The 15,458-nt window shown below is 51.5% G+C and overlaps 6 protein-coding genes across 6 annotated transcripts; 3 read left to right on the top strand and 3 right to left on the bottom strand.

Annotated features, from left to right (window-relative positions):
* Positions 1–1,319: 1,319 nt before the first annotated feature.
* Positions 1,320–3,084, bottom strand: SLM5 (asparagine--tRNA ligase SLM5; the record flags this gene model as incomplete). The annotated part of the gene is made up of 3 exons (XM_041682838.1): positions 1,320–2,567; positions 2,625–2,745; positions 2,819–3,084. The coding sequence occupies 3 exons, from the start codon at positions 3,082–3,084 to the stop codon at positions 1,320–1,322; spliced, it is 1,635 nt and encodes a 544-aa protein (XP_041547159.1).
* A 391-nt stretch (positions 3,085–3,475) lies between these two features.
* AKAW2_70274S (uncharacterized protein) lies at positions 3,476–6,539 on the bottom strand (the record flags this gene model as incomplete). The annotated part of the gene is made up of 2 exons (XM_041682837.1): positions 3,476–6,265; positions 6,318–6,539. The coding sequence occupies 2 exons, from the start codon at positions 6,537–6,539 to the stop codon at positions 3,476–3,478; spliced, it is 3,012 nt and encodes a 1,003-aa protein (XP_041547158.1).
* Positions 6,540–7,872: 1,333 nt separating this feature from the next.
* Positions 7,873–8,967, top strand: AKAW2_70273A (putative histone acetyltransferase (MysT1); the record flags this gene model as incomplete). Its single annotated transcript, XM_041682836.1, has 1 exon — positions 7,873–8,967. The coding sequence occupies one exon, from the start codon at positions 7,873–7,875 to the stop codon at positions 8,965–8,967; it is 1,095 nt and encodes a 364-aa protein (XP_041547157.1).
* Positions 8,968–9,586: 619 nt separating this feature from the next.
* Positions 9,587–11,575, bottom strand: CCT6 (chaperonin-containing T-complex subunit CCT6; the record flags this gene model as incomplete). Its single annotated transcript, XM_041682835.1, has 7 exons — positions 9,587–10,813; positions 10,876–11,049; positions 11,105–11,125; positions 11,178–11,219; positions 11,280–11,301; positions 11,356–11,450; positions 11,534–11,575. 7 exons carry the CDS (start codon positions 11,573–11,575, stop codon positions 9,587–9,589), a joined length of 1,623 nt encoding a protein of 540 aa, XP_041547156.1.
* A 383-nt stretch (positions 11,576–11,958) lies between these two features.
* sik1 (snoRNP complex protein NOP56) lies at positions 11,959–13,666 on the top strand (the record flags this gene model as incomplete). The annotated part of the gene is made up of 3 exons (XM_041682834.1): positions 11,959–12,122; positions 12,182–13,301; positions 13,391–13,666. The coding sequence occupies 3 exons, from the start codon at positions 11,959–11,961 to the stop codon at positions 13,664–13,666; spliced, it is 1,560 nt and encodes a 519-aa protein (XP_041547155.1).
* Positions 13,667–14,316: 650 nt separating this feature from the next.
* AKAW2_70270A (uncharacterized protein) lies at positions 14,317–15,162 on the top strand (the record flags this gene model as incomplete). The annotated part of the gene is made up of 1 exon (XM_041682832.1): positions 14,317–15,162. The coding sequence occupies one exon, from the start codon at positions 14,317–14,319 to the stop codon at positions 15,160–15,162; it is 846 nt and encodes a 281-aa protein (XP_041547154.1).
* Positions 15,163–15,458: the final 296 nt, after the last annotated feature.

Genomic DNA, 15,458 nt, shown 5'->3' with positions numbered 1-15,458 from the left:
ATGGACTTGGCTTCAACGGCCGTCTTGTCTTCCCCTGAATCTATAATAAGTTTGTTAAGCATCTACTACGAATCAGACCTAGAGTTATGTTCTTATAGTAACTTTCGTTTGTAATGATTTGAAAATAATACAATACGTTAGACTCGGAATATACTTTCTATATAAACATTACTAGGTACATTCTGAAGCCATGCATGCATAACATAAGATAACAGAAAGCCCATTAATTTCCACATGTCCCTAGTACTTCATATACTAAATAGTAAGTAACTACTAGTTATTGCACTATGATCATGTTACATATATATATATTTATATAGAATATGAATTTAATGACATAGGAATATATCTTAGCCGGTGTGGCCTCTTACTAGTATATAGTAGTAGTATCTATTCCATAGAAACTTACTTAATACTATTTAGCAGTCCCTATTCATTTCCCCACGTAGGATGGACAAAATATACACATACACAGAATAAAAGTCCTGCCCTACCATGTATTCCACTACAGTACTAGTACTACTCATACATAATCCTTTAGTCAACTTAATTTACCAACAAGTAAGCATAGCATGCATTAGCCCATATTATCCCCAACATCAACCAATGTATCAATTAGTATTTATTTTTTCCCCCCTAGTGCTTACTTACTCCCATCCCATTCTCATGTCATAACAATCAACTAACTAGTTAACGTTACTGGTAATACTTAAACGTAACTGTCATATCCAAGTTTCCTACCTGGTTACTACAGGTATGTTTTATTGTGGCTTGGTGCTTACTTTACTTACAGTAGTTTATCTGGCTAATGCATGGCCTGGTTTCAGGTTATTTGTTTGGGAGGGGAGGGGGCTGTGGATGATTACTTACGAGGTAACTAGAAATGTTGTTGTTATTATGTTGGGGATAACTGGTCACTAGTATAGGTGGTAAATTACTTTAGCTAGTTACCTAAGTAGGTAGGTAGTGAACAAGGTATAACTAGTGTGATGGCTGTGTAGGGTGTGCTGGGGTGCTAAGCCTTGGGGGATGTGTGTGTGTGTGTGTGCGTGTGTGTGCTCTTGAACGGGACTGGTTAGTTGTTGTTTTGATTGATTGCTTACTATGCTTATTTCTTATGGTTTGTGTCAGTGTCAGTGTCGGTGTTGGCTGTTGGTTGTTACTAACATCATTGATTACTTTGAGAATAGTAGATGACTGGTTACTGGCTACTGGTGTATGCTACAATGTGAGATTTTAGAAAACTATAATACATACATTTAATATTTCGGGTAAATGGTGATAGATAATATACATGTCTCGTCTTGTCTCATCCTGTTCTAGCAATCCGCCCGACCGAAGTATCTAGGGAACGCGACAATATCTCTAACACTGGATACGCCAGCCAAGTACCCCAGGAAGCGATCGAACCCGAGTCCGAAGCCTCCGTGCGGCGCGGTACCCCATCGACGGAGGTCGGCGTACCATTGGAGATGGCCTAGATCTTCGCCGGGGAGGAGATGAGGGTACAGCTCTTCTGCTTGATGGGAGGTGGGCGTGGCTGTGTCAGTGCCGTCATTCGATGCGGCGGCAAGGTTCTTGATCAAACCATGTTGGCGCATGTTCTGGATGATCTCCGGGAGGCGGTGCTCGCGGAGTGAGCCGCCAGCTACTTCGCTGACCTCTGGTAGGAGAAGGTCAAAGCAGGCGACTGTTTCACCGTGGGTGGTGGCCGCTGATGCGTGCGACGGGGCCATGTAGAAGGGTTTGATTGGCTTGGGATAGTCGGTTACGAAGACTGGGTGCCCGTGGTTGAGCACATCAACGATGTATTTCTCGTGTTCGAGTTGGAGACCGCCCTCCCACGTTGGGGGGTACTCGAAGGTGGCGGAGTCCTTGGCAACGGCGTCTTGGAGGAGCTCGATCGCTTCGGTGTATGTCATGCGTCGCCATTTGGGCCCGTCGATCATGTCCTGCCACCGTTGGCGGAGGTCAGCAGGGTCTGTTGCTGTTGCCGATTCCTCCGAGCTGGATTCGCCGGGGCGTTTTGTGGTGAGGATTTCCTGTCCGACGGGCGTGTCGTAGAGGCGACGGGTTAGGTCGCGGAGAAGGTACTCGACGAGGTCCGTGAGGGTATGCAGGTCGTTCATGAAGTTTGCCTCTGCTTCTAACATGTAGAACTCGCTGAGGTGACGCGGCGTGTCGCTCTTCTCCGCCCGGAACATGGGTGACATGGTCCATACGTTTCCTAGCTCCGCAGCGTATGCTTCCAGATGCAGCTGTGATGATACCGTGAGGTACTTGGGAGCGCGGAAGAAGTGGTCGCCATCGGCTGGCGTCGTCCCTACAGCCTCACGCGGTAGCACTGTGAATGTTTCTCCGGCTCCTTCGCAGTCCGACGATGTGATTAGCGGCGGGTGCACCTGAACGAAGCCGCCATTGGGGGCGTGCCGAAACACATTTCCGAGTTGGTATAGGCATTCAGATCTGAATCGCGAGAGGAGGGAATTGAAGGGCGTGCGAAGGCGTAGGTGGGGGATTTGACGGAGGAATTCGGGACTGTGGTATTTCTTTTGGATAGGGTAGGTCTATGTATGAATATTTGTGTTAGTATACATCTGTAATTGAGGACGAGAGGATCCTACCTCGGGATCTGTTTTGCCCACGATGTTCACAGAGGTGGCCTGCAGCTCATGTGTCTGCTCCTTGCCTGGCGGACATGCCTTCCAGACTCCTGAGATTTCGACAGCTGTTCCGGTTGATAGTCTGGAGAGCGTGCGAGTGACAGTCAGTATCTAGGGTCGGGGGTGAAAAAGTTTCGAGATCGCAGAGCACGTACTCGGCAGCCTGGGAGGGATTCAGGATAGCCTGCAAAGGCTTGACTGTCGATCCATCGGAGATCTCTGCAAAAGCGAAACGCTTCTGCTTGCGAACGGATCGAATGAACCCGTTCAATTGGATCTCCTGGTCCTCCAGACTAGATCCCTTCTGACCCTGCTCGAGGACCTGGGCGCAGCGAAGAAGCGTGGAGCCGGCGCTCCTTGCTGCTGGCCTATTGTTCAGTCGCGCAACCGATGTGGCGAACGTCCGCCGCCATGTCAGCATCTCTTCGAATCAATGGGAGAAATCGCGCGGGCCAGAAATGATAGATTGGAGAAAGTATCGCGGGTGTGCATCGGCGTGGAAGAAGTGCGCCGGGCCGATCGATGATTCAGCTCCGTAAGCCGCACGCGATAAGCCGCTCACTTATCGCTGAACCTCTGTTACATGCGACGGACAGCTACGAGCAGCTCTACATTAAACCATATACGATTAAATATTGTCACTTTTCTGATTTAGCGATGGAGTAGGGAATATGTAGCGTAATCCGCCCAAAGCACACGCATTCCAGCAGTATCAGTCTCAGAACAGACCGTAAAGTCCACAGCTACTTGGATCACAACGAGTCTGGGTCATATCAAGTTGTAAGAAAAGAAGTATTATTACCAAGTTGTCATCACATCGTCGATCCCTGTTGTTCGTATGCCTTGCGTTCTTCCTCAATCATTTCAATCGCATCTGATACCCTGCCGTCTGCGGCCGCAGCATAAATCGCGATTCGTTGATGGCCACCATCGCTTGCACCGCCATATCCCAAACTCACTAAGGTAGAGACGCAGTCGTCAATGTCGCGTTGCCTGACATCAGGATTGATTGCCTGGGTCTCAGAAGAAGGGGTTTCAAAACTGTTCCGACGTCCACCGCGGTGACGATGACGTCCTTCCGGTCTCCAGCCGAATATGCCGCGAGGGGCGTCCCACCCTGAGAATTCATCTTGCCAAGCAGAGCGGGGTCGCTGGCTCTTCCAACGTCTAACATGCCGGCGAGGGCCAAAAGATGATTCCTCATGGTCATGCCCACCATGCAGATGATGGGTCTCTGAGAACTGTCCAGGCCGTGCCGACGAATTCTCACGGACCTCCTGCGGAAACGTGCCGGGAAGCCCCTGCAGCGCCACATTGCCGTTCAAGTTTCTGGCTTCTGGTGCTTTACCGTCAGACCTCGTCTGAGCGCTGGATGAAGCCGCTTCCTTCTGCTGCTCAGCCAAAAAGTGCGCTTCGAGCTGTGAGACCGGGGGAAAGCGGCACTCTTCCAATTCACGCGTAAGCTCGGGGATCCGATCAAATTCAGGACTCACGGGCTCAGAAGGCCCCGACTTGGGGACACCTTCAGGCAAGAGGGAAGGGTAGAGTGAATTGAGCCGCGTAGAATCCCCCAAGGACGAGTCTTCCAGACTATTGGGAGACGCTGTGTTGCCCGGATTGCGATTATCATTGGAACACAAGTCCGCCACGGTCAAAGGGACGGCACGTTTACCGCTGAGCGATTTAAACCCCTCTTGGCTGCTAAGTGATGTCTTCTCCAACTTGGCGGGTGTAGCTGTAGATCCTTGAAGCTCAGACGGAACGGACTTTCGCTCACTAACAGCAGGCACTGGACCGTCTGGTGTTGCTTGAGAAGAAGGTTCTTCGGGGTGCAGCCTGGTGACCGGGGTCTGCTCACTGAATTCTAGGTTAATCGCATGTCCATCAATATGCGTCCCCTGCAAGGCCTCCAGGGCCGCCTTTGCCGCAGGGACAGATGGGAAGGACAAGTAGCCAAATCCAGCGTGCTTCTCGGTCCCAACATCAAGAGGCAGATGTACATCTACGAGAAAACCCCTGGAGGCAAAAACGTCGCGGATCATCTTCTCGCTAACATTGAAGCCCACATTGCCGACGAACAATGATGTGTTAGTGGCGCTTTGTGTGTCTGCCGGCGTAGCGTCGCGGCCAGATGATGGCACATCGTTGGTTCTACCACGATCTTGTTCATGAGCATGTTGGCGACTAATGGGAGCGCGGCCACGGCGACAGTTGTATCCGGTGTGTGGATGCCAACGTCGGTGCGTGTGTTGGGAAGGATGTGCATGAGTACTCGTGGGTTGTGGACGAGGAACCTCAGGCCCAGCAGGGAAGTGAGGATGATTAAGATTTTCCGGTGTCGGCCAGAAAGGAGGCGGTGGTGGACCTGGGAAGGGCTGGTGAAAGTGATGAGGAGGTGGACCGAAGAAAGGAGGAGGCGGAGGCGGAGGCGGATAATGGTGATGGGGATGAGGATGCGGTGGAGGAGGGGGCGGTGGTGGTTGAAAGTAGGGTGTGAAAGCAAAGGGGTTGTGACGTCCATGAGGGACATGAGGCACGTATGAAGGTGCATCTGGCTGCGCCTGGTCAGGGCCGCCGCCTGGTTGAGTCGGTCCGTCCGCCCCTGCAGCTTTCTTGGAGCCAGTTTTAAGGTCTGATTCTGGTCCCGACTCTTTCTCTCCGGATTTTGTCTCGCGGCTTCCCAGATCCCGATCCTGGGTTGGCTGGTCTACCACATCGGGGACAACACTATTACCTGCAGTGGCATCAGATGGTCTGGAGGTTTCAGCAGGGAGGCCATCTGGACTTTGTTCAGAGGAAGCCTGGGGTTGACCACCAGTTCGAGTGCAGCCAAACTCCGACTCAAATGCTTCGAACAGAGTATGCCCTACATTTCCCAGTTCCGACGCCATTGCACGCAGACTGTCCACAGTTCCGGCGGCTGTGGGGAGTTCTCCCTGGAGAATGTTCCCTGTCGACGCACCGCCAACAGTATGGTTGATCGAGCCGGTAAGCTGTCTCATCTGGGCTTCCAAACTCGCAAGAGCACCTTGTACCGAGGACCCGACATTTCCAGGAAGGGCCCTCTGAGCGTTCTCCAGCTGCCGTTCAATCTCGGGTATACTTGATCTCACCCCAGAACTGAGCAACTCAGCCCCGTTGAGCAGGTTCCGCATTGCATGAGTAAATGCATCCGTGGGATTTGGAGTTCTGCCCCTGGGGGTTCCTGCTGGCTCCTGAGCGGGAGCTGAAGGCTCTTCCGTAGTGTTATTGTCTTGTATATTCCTAGAAGCATCGAGAATCTTGGCCATCTCAGCCTCAAAGGCGGCCATGAGTGATGCTGTGTCGTCGTTCTTCGTAGCTTCAACGTGCTCTTGCTCAGTTTCTGACCGTACTTCTGCTGAAGCGCTAGCAGCCGGGGCATCCCCAGTTGATGATCCAGCGTGGTTGTCCGCATCCTTGCCTTCTTGCTTTATCTGGAACTTCTTCCACAACTCGGTTATTGAGTTCGAGCGTCGAATATCGAAGAGGTGCATGGGTTCGGTGGCTTCCTGCGGCATCGGGTCGTGCGCAAGGTCAATAGGCTCATCGAGGCGTTGAGAGAGTTCGAGAGACGATCCAACCTGTAAAGACCGATTAGTACCATAATGACGCAGGATATGCGATAAGACATACAGTGATGATCTCCCCATCATCGTCATCAACATAAGTCAACCGTGCCCGCGGGTGCTTCGATGCAAGATCATCATATTGGGGAGCAGACAGCTGCACGATTCCCCGACGAGCTCTAGGTGATGATGGTTCCCTTGTCAAGGGTTGAGTGGATGCCGAGGGCACCTCTGCAGATGTATGTGATGGAGATCCATGAAGATCTCTGATCTGGAACGGTTTCAACATCTTCGGCGATAAAACACAACGGTCGCGGAAGAGCAAAGTTCCGCTCCCAGACCGTTATGAAGCCAAGAGAAGACGATGAATGATGAACCACGCAGCACGTAGGCGATGCTGGTGAACAAAGTAGCCAGTTGAAGGATTCAGATAGACCAGAGGGGAACGGTAAGCTGGCTGGCGATCAGCAAGAGAGAAAAGGGATCAAGCTTGACAGGAATCTAGGCCGTAGGATAAGGGTCTGTCTGAACCCCGGGGAGGGGGGAGCGGCGATAAGGAGGGAGAGGGGGAAACAAAGGCTGGCAGGCGGCGGTCGTCGTCACTATTGCTGCTGCCTATGGGAATAACCGCTTTAGTTTCGGCGTTGGATCGTCTTTTCGCCTCAGTTCAGACAACAAGATTCCGCAAGAGGAAGCCGACCATCGTCATACGAAGGCCAGCTGCAGTGTAACGGGAAGGGAAGGCACAGGAAAAGGTTAGGGGTCCAGGCAACCAGATATTGAAGGAGATGGTTTGACGTGATGGTGAGCAGTAGATAGTAGTCTATATGAAGGAATGAGGTTGGGTGGATGAGGAGAGATCTAGTCAGCCAAAGTATCTTCTTTGTAAAGTAATCCGTCAATAAGAGACGATGAGAAGGTTAGTTAGTTAGTCTGGATCCTCTCCAAACATCCCAAGAACTCCAAGACTCTTCTAAGAATCTCTCAGCAACGAAACTAGTTGCAGTCAAGCTTGTCTTTCTCCCCGCGCGGCGGTAATATGATTGGATGGTGACGGAGATCAACTGACCCGGTCCAACTGGTCTGACTGGTTTCATTTGACGGGAAGGAATCCGCAGGTGGATGGATGGAGGTCCTACGTATTCCTCTATACCAAAAACTAATCTAGTGACGACTGCCGCAAGTGTCCCTGTAGAGTGAGAGGGAAAAGAAAGCTTAAGCGGATCATATACTAGCTAAACAGCTAAACAGATTGATTGTATACAATTCCCCCCGATAAGCCCTCCACCTTTCCTTTCCCGGTTCCTTTCTTTCTCCCCATAGTAAGCAGAAAATATGCAAGTAAGCTGTACTGCCTTTCCGGACTCTTTTAGGCTAATCCCTCCCGCCCGGCCTATCCAAAGCAACCAGCGTAAGGGAGGAGAGAGAAAAAAAAAAGTGTCCAGGACATACTACGAACCGCCGTCACAGATGGCTGGCATCTCCACAGAAACGCGTCTGCCCTCCGATTACCATCAATTCATCATTAAGGGGGAAGGAAGAAAGAAATAAGCCGCGAATTGATGCCATTCGTTCCTAGCTACTAGTCCTGATCGTTTCCCCCCTTCCCTTCCCCGTCTCCAATGGCTCCCAGTGACCCTGTGTCGCGCACCGAACCATCCTCCTCCACCGACCGTAACGTCAAGCACGTCGTACTGGGTGACCTCCTTTTCCCAACATGGTATCAGTCCATCTATCCGGAAGATCTCGTCAATAAAGACACAGACCGGTTGTACGTCTGTCGTTGGTGCTTCCGGTACTCGTGCGACGTTCACGCCTACGCGCAACATACGCGACTCTGCCAACACCGGACAACACCTCCCGGAACGAAAGTCTACGATCATGGCGGATACTCTGTATGGGAGCTAGACGGTGAATGTCACAAACTATACGCACAAAACCTTTCCTTGTTCGCCAAACTCTTCCTCGATCACAAGTCCGTCTTCTACGATGTCGTCTCCTTTCTCTACTACCTCCTCGTCTTCACCGATCCCAATGACCCCCAGAATTACTACGTCTTGGGCTTCTTCTCGAAAGAGAAACTCTCCTGGGATGCGAACAATCTCGCATGCATCCTCGTCTTCCCACCCTACCAGCATAAGCAGCTTGGAAAGCTGTTGATGGGCGTGAGTTACAAGATCAGTTCCTGGGAGAGCGATAGTGGTCTCATAGGTGGTCCGGAACGACCGCTTAGTGAAATGGGCCATAGGAGTTATACTCGGTTCTGGCAGGAACGAATAGCCCGGTATCTATTGTTACAGGGCGGTAAACCGAAGGAAGCAGAGGCGGCGTCGGGCTCCTCCGTGCCACTGAAGCAGAAGTCTCCGAAGACGTCCAAACGAAAACATACCCACGAGCTCATGACAGTGCAGGACATTGGTCTGGCGACGGGGATGTTGCCTGAGGATGTCGTCACCGCTCTTCAAGGCCTGGGGGCCGTGGAGCCTGCGACGCCTGCTAAAAAGCGCCGGACAAAGGATTCATCTGGCGAGGCTGGATCGGGCGCAGAGGAGCCCTTGTTGATTCGGAAGTCTAAGATTCTTGAGTGGGCCAAGTCACATCATATGGCGCTCCAAGACCCTGTTAGAGATGAAGGTTTCCTGGGGAAATGGGCCCCAGCTGATTCCACTGAAGAGAGTGATGTCGACAGCGATGATGTTGACGAAGATGTTGGATAGGAGCTTCCTGCCTATCCTTGAGCCTATCGTTACGTTCTACCGCCATGTTTCCTGATGTGGAAACAGCGTGTCATGTATTATCATTTGCCTCTACTTACGCTACTGACCGTATGGAGCATCTTATCATTAATGAAATCCAGCAATACGATAGATTGACGGACTAGTCACATGGAATTAGTAGTATTTTTGGTCGGCTCCTGAAACATCCCATCCGAGGATGCTACCTTGTAACGGGTGAGTTACTACTCTGTGTATTGGGAGGTAGCTCTGCAAGTTACGCAACTCGCTCACTTATTCACTGGTCATTACAGCCAAGCGATAATACTAATACTCTGCATGTGCCATGAGCATGGTACTTTATCTCGCTGCCTACATTTTTAACTTTCAATGGATCAACTCAAGACACTCACCGTCCCTTAGGCAGCCATGAACGAGGCAATATTACATGCTAGCGGGTTTGAAACACGATTAATTCCCTCATGGATTAAAATCGATTAGGATACGTAAGTATGTGAAGTACAATTTTCGACGTAGGATATTTTTCTATACCGGTATTCCGAATATGGAAGAACCTGATGTTCTCGCTTTACAATAACTCGCCTTAGACGTAGCCATCACATTACTCATCCATACCGCCAGGTCCTCCCTGTCGGCCCATTTGTCTGGCCTTGAGCAGCTCATCGCAGAGCAGGAGGTTCGAGGCAATACCCGTGCTTGAAGCGACGCAGTTACGTAGCACACGGAAAGAGTCGAAGACACCTTCCTGGATGGGGTCCATCGGCTCACCAGTGGTCAGGTCCAGACCGACGGTGTTGCCGTTCGACTGCTCGTCTTGCAGAGCCGCCAATGAGTCCTGGACATCATGGCCAGAGTTGGCCGCGAGGGTCTTGGGGATGATGAGAAGGGCGTCGGCGAAAGCCTGAACACCCCACTTGGCCTTGCCCTTGACAGTCTTGCGGAAGGCCTCGGAAGTGAGGTGTGCTGCACAGGCCACCTGGAAGCTACCAGCACCGGGGATGACACAGTTGTCGACGATGGTGTTGTAGACGGACCGCAGACCGTCGCGAACGGCATCCTTCACCTGTGCGATGGTGTGCTGGTTGGGTCCCTTGATGAGGATAGTGACGGACTTGGGGTCCTTGACTTCCTCAACGAAAGTGAACTTCTCCTCGCCGAGCTGGTGCTCGTAAACCAAGCCAGCCCATCCAAGAACATCGGGGGTCAAGTCCTCAACACTGTTCTGTGCAGTACCACCGCAGATAAGTTGAAGACGCTCCATGTTCCTCCGCTTAGCTCTCCGGAGGGCGAGAATGCCATTCTTGACAAGAACATCCAAGCTCAGGGGGTCAATACCCTTCTGGTTAATAACAACGAAGCTCTTGTTGGGGTCGGTACCGCAGACTTGTTGCTTGAGCTCCACGATCTTCTTCAGCTTAGCATCGACGAACTTGCGTTCACTCTCCACCAACTTATCCCTCTGTTCGGCAGAAGAGTAGTAGAAGCCAGAGTTGATCTCAGACTTTTCGTATTCCAGACTCACGTTCAGGGTCAGGATGAACGCGTTCTCCACACGCTTGGGCATGTCGGGGTGTCTGGCACCGTGGTCAAGAGCAAGACCACGGATCAGTCTGGTGTCAGAGGACGTGCGATGTTGCATGGTCATGATCTCAATCATGTGTAGATCGGGCTTCTCGGGAGCTCTGTGGATGGCAAGGACGGCGTCGACGATATCAGGCGTAAGCTTCTCGGCCAGAGCGCTGTTCAACTTTGTGCTGAGCGACGTCCGCGCGACGGAAAGGAGGAGTTCACGGTCAACTGTCCGTTCAAGCTTGAATTGCTCGAGGAACTATACACCACCATAGCTTAGTATTGTAGATGACCGACCATCTGAAAATTCGATGTACTGACCTTCAGGGACTCGTTCTTCGCAATCTCATAACCATCCGTGATAACACGAGGGTGCAGACCCTCGGAGATGTGTCGATTTGCCTGCTTCAAAAGCTCACCCACCAACAGGACGACAGATGTCGTTCCATCACCGGTAATATCATCCTGTGCCGTTGCAGCCCGGGCAATCATAACCTTTTGCCTGTATTAATAATTGCGTTTGGGGGAGGAGGAGGGAGGTCTAGCTCACAGCCGTGGGGTTTTGGATTTGCTGCACCGGTTAGCATGAGAGTTTATAATGACTGATTGTAGATAACACTCACCATCTCACGCAGCAGAACATTTCCATCTTTAGTCAACTTGATCTGTTTGCAACATTGTTAATAAGAATGCCGAATTGCCGGACTCAAGGGAATATTTCATACTCCGCCTGCACCATCCACCAACCTGAGATCAGTCAGCTCTGCATCTGTCTATTAACCATCGTAAATTGGAACATACATCTTCAGGGTACCCGAGGGACCCAAGTTGGACTTCAAGACATCCTGAAGACCCTCACCGGCGCTGATGTTGACCTTCAAGGCCTCCGCTCTCCGCTGCGAACTGTTAGTCTCTGCTGGACCACTGAGGGGCTAATGTTTCGGGGGGGTAAAGGGAAGAAGGATAACTGCATGCATACCCTCGACTCGGCCTTGGGATTGAGTAACTGCGTTGCAGACATTTTCTGCAGCACGAAAGAGCGACAAGCAACAAAAAACCCAACGAAAGAAATCCGGAGAAAAACGATAAGGCTGGCTGGTGCTGTAGGGCCCCTAAGACGATGCCCGCGCGGCCACAAACCTGGTGGTGTTTGCCGTCGAATGCGGTGAGCTGTAGTTTTGGCAAAAAGCCCACATTCGATGTTCGCACTAGCGCCGCCGCGAAAAAAAAGAGCTCCGACGGCTCGACTCTGCAAATCTACCCTCCCAGGCTTTTCTTCAACTCCACGTCGGTCCACGGCAGGTCTACGGTCGCATAACCCCGGGAAATTGAGACGCGACCACGATAAGTCGCACGTAAAGGACCGTTTTGTCTAATTTTTAGGGCCCTTCCCTCAATTTCGCAATGGCCGACTTCCTTCTGTTCGAGGGCCCCATGGGCTACTCGCTTTTCAAGGTCGCCCACCAGGGTGACAGCGTGGGAAACCGCTTGAAGGAGGTTCAAGAAGGTGTTAACGACTTGGCCAGTTTCGGTAAAATGGTCGAACTGTCCAGTTTCCTGCCTTTCGAGTATGTGGTTCAATTTTTCCCATAGGGGCACTTTCCCGCAGGATTCTGACAACTTCCAGGAACAACAAGCAGGCTCTCAGTGAAATCAACGATGTCTCCGAGGGTGTCGCTTCGGACACTCTGATCTCTTTCCTCGAATTGAACTTGCCCAAGCCCAACAAGAAGAAGAAGGTTGTTCTGGGTCTGGCCGACAAGGCCTTGGCTGGAAGTATCAAGTCTGCCTTCTCTTTCGTTGACTGCGAGACTGGAGACACCAGCGAGGTCGTCCAGGATATGCTTCGTGGTGTTAGACTGCACGCCACCAAGCTGCTGAAGCAGCTGCGTGAGGGTGATATGGACACCGCCCAGCTTGGTCTTGGTCACGCTTACTCTCGCGCCAAGGTTAAGTTCTCCGTCCAGCGCGATGACAACCACATCATCCAGGCCATTGCTATCCTCGACCAGCTCGACAAGGCCATCAACACTTTCTCCATGAGAGTCAGAGAATGGTACTCCTGGCACTTCCCCGAACTCTACAAGATCGTCTCCGACAACCAGCGCTACGCCCAGATTGCCTTGTTCGTCCAGGACAAGAAGAGCTTGAACGACGAGAAGTTGCACGACATTGCTGCCCTTGTGGAGGACGATGAGGGTGTTGCTCAGAGCATCATCGACGCTGCTAAGCACAGCATGGGTCAGGAGATTTCCGAGACCGACATGGAGAACGTTATCTCTTTCGCCCAGCGCGTTGTCAGCCTGTCCAAGTACCGCAAGTCTCTCCACCAGTACCTGATTTCCAAGATGAGCGTTGTCGCCCCCAACCTTGCTGCCCTTATTGGTGAGATCGTTGGTGCTCGTTTGATCTCCCACGCCGGTAGCTTGACCAACCTGTCCAAGTACCCCGCTTCTACGGTCCAGATTCTCGGTGCTGAGAAGGCCCTGTTCAGAGCCTTGAAGACCAAGGGTAACACCCCCAAGTACGGTCTTCTGTACCACTCCTCTTTCATTGGAAGAGCTGGCCCCAAGAACAAGGGTCGCATCTCGCGTTTCCTTGCCAACAAGTGCTCCATCGCCTCCAGAATTGACAACTTCTCCGAGGAGCCCTCCACCAAGTTCGGTGAGGCCCTTAAGAAGCAGGTCGAGGAGCGTCTGGACTTCTACGCCACTGGTGCTGCCCCTACCAAGAACGAGGTCGCCATGGTGAGTCAATACAGCTAGTGTGATTGCTATTACACTAGTGAACCAAATATCCCTATCCTTCGTAACAAATTTACTGATGGTTTTTACAGAAAAACGCCATGGATGCTGTCCTTGCTGATATGGACATTGACGGCGCTGAGAGCGATGCCGAGATGCAGGACGCTGATGAGAAGGCCGAGAAGAAGGACAAGAAGGAGAAGAAGGAAAAGAAGGACAAGAAGGAAAAGAAGGAGAAGAAGGAGAAGGGCGAGAAGGAGGAGAAGAAGAAGAAGCGCAAGTCTGACGTTGGCGAGGGCGAGTCCGAGAAGAAGAAGCGGAAGCACGACAGCGATGCTGAGCCGTCCAAAAAGAAGAAGAAGGTTTAAAAGTACCGAGTCTTGGGACAGGAGGGCGTCATTGTCGCGGCGTTGATGGGTTTTCTTTATTATTCTTGCCAACCATGTTCTGTTTTCTCCTTGACGACTTGATGGGCTGGGTATCTTGTAAATTATTCGATTGAGGCCTGTGTCGTGCCAAAATTTGTTTGTAGTTCTTGCTGCCAATCTGATATGGCTTTTTGGTTCTAGACTTATATGACATGGCAATTGGCTGTAAGCGAAAAAGTACTAGTAGTACTAGTTTGACGGACTTCCAGTAGCGATCTAAACAAAGGAACCAACCATATCCTGGATATCTAATCCGAGCCAACAGCGGAGGAATCCTGGCTACTCTAAGTTACAGGGTCGATCGCTGCTTATTCACCGGGCGGAGGAAGGGGCCGATGACCACCCAGACCGGCTTCCCCCTCTCAACCCCCCCAGCGAGGACTGACAACCCCATTGCGCTTTCCCTTCGTTCAGCCACTACCATATATCATGGCCCGAGCATCAGTGCTCTCCTCACTTACTTAGTTATAATGGCTTCGTTTATGACTCTGGTCAAGATACTAAGAAGCTAGCTTTATTATTTAGCGCACACTTACTGTGTCATTCTTTACCATAGCCGGCGCGGTCGATGTGATGCCCCCACCTTCGCAATGAATCCCAGCCCCGCGATGATGCCAACTACCCTGCCGACGATGTCCTCTGAATCGCCTAAACGTAAGCGAGCATCGTCCGAAGATTTTGATTCCCGCAGTCCTTCCGCTTCACCTACATCAAGCAGCTCAATCCCCAACCCCCAGGAATCCAAGATCCGGGAAGCAGAGGACTGGGGACGATACAGCCCGCGAGCGCTAGTCGCTGGTCGCTTGGGACGATTGGCTATCCGCGGGGATCAGCTTTCCACGTCGCCAGTGCCGTACGGAGTAGATCAGGGCATAGTCGCACATACTGCGCAGTCGGGGAACTGGCCTACCTCGGACGGTGATTCTCATGATTCTTACGCCTTATCCGAAGCGAATGCCTCGATGGAGATTAGTCCCAGCCCAGGGGGATTGTCAGAATTTGCGGAAGCTACCCAATCTCCTGAAATTGCTAGAACCGGATCACCATCTCCCAGAAAGAGACGATCGACACCCAGCCCTCGCAAGAAGAAGCTCTCTACGGCTTCCTCCACGATGCGTAGCCGCAGTGCATCACCCCCTCTTATAACCGATACAGCTGAGAACCCACTTACATGGCATGACTCGGAAATCACGGGTCACAACCCGACTGATCCTACTGACGACGGATATGGGCTGAATGGAATTGGTTTCAAACCGACTGCGGCAATGGCTTGGGCCAGGTCAGAGAGGAGAAAGAAACAGGTCGCAGAATGGAGGAGCCGTGAAGCCAGAGAGGCGCGCGAAAAGCGGCGAGAACGCCGAGACGGTGCCGACTTCGAGAGGATACGGTCTATCCAATCTGGCGCCATTCAGAAAAGGGTCAAGTTTGACGTCTAGATGCGGACTTCACATGAGTATGCATATGCGTATGAATCCCCTTCTCTCGAGACACACCTTCTATTCTCTACGATATCCCTAACACTTCTGGAGTTTATCGGTTATTGTGGCTTTATCGAAACGGGCGTTGGATTAAATTTATCGACACGAGACATGACGACATCACAACTTCATGGTTGGATAGGGTAGCAACCCCTAACATAGAGAGGAATATGTACTTTTGCAACCAGCCCACTTTATACATAGTACTATACAATGAGATTCCATCCAACTCCAGTACTCCATGCGATGCACAA

The sequence above is a fragment of the Aspergillus luchuensis genome, chromosome 7, assembly GCF_016861625.1.
Source record: "Aspergillus luchuensis IFO 4308 DNA, chromosome 7, nearly complete sequence".
In the NCBI taxonomy this organism is placed as follows: domain Eukaryota; kingdom Fungi; phylum Ascomycota; class Eurotiomycetes; order Eurotiales; family Aspergillaceae; genus Aspergillus; species Aspergillus luchuensis.
The sequence above is the reverse complement of the archived record's forward strand: the minus strand, read 5'-3'. Positions and strand labels throughout refer to the sequence as shown.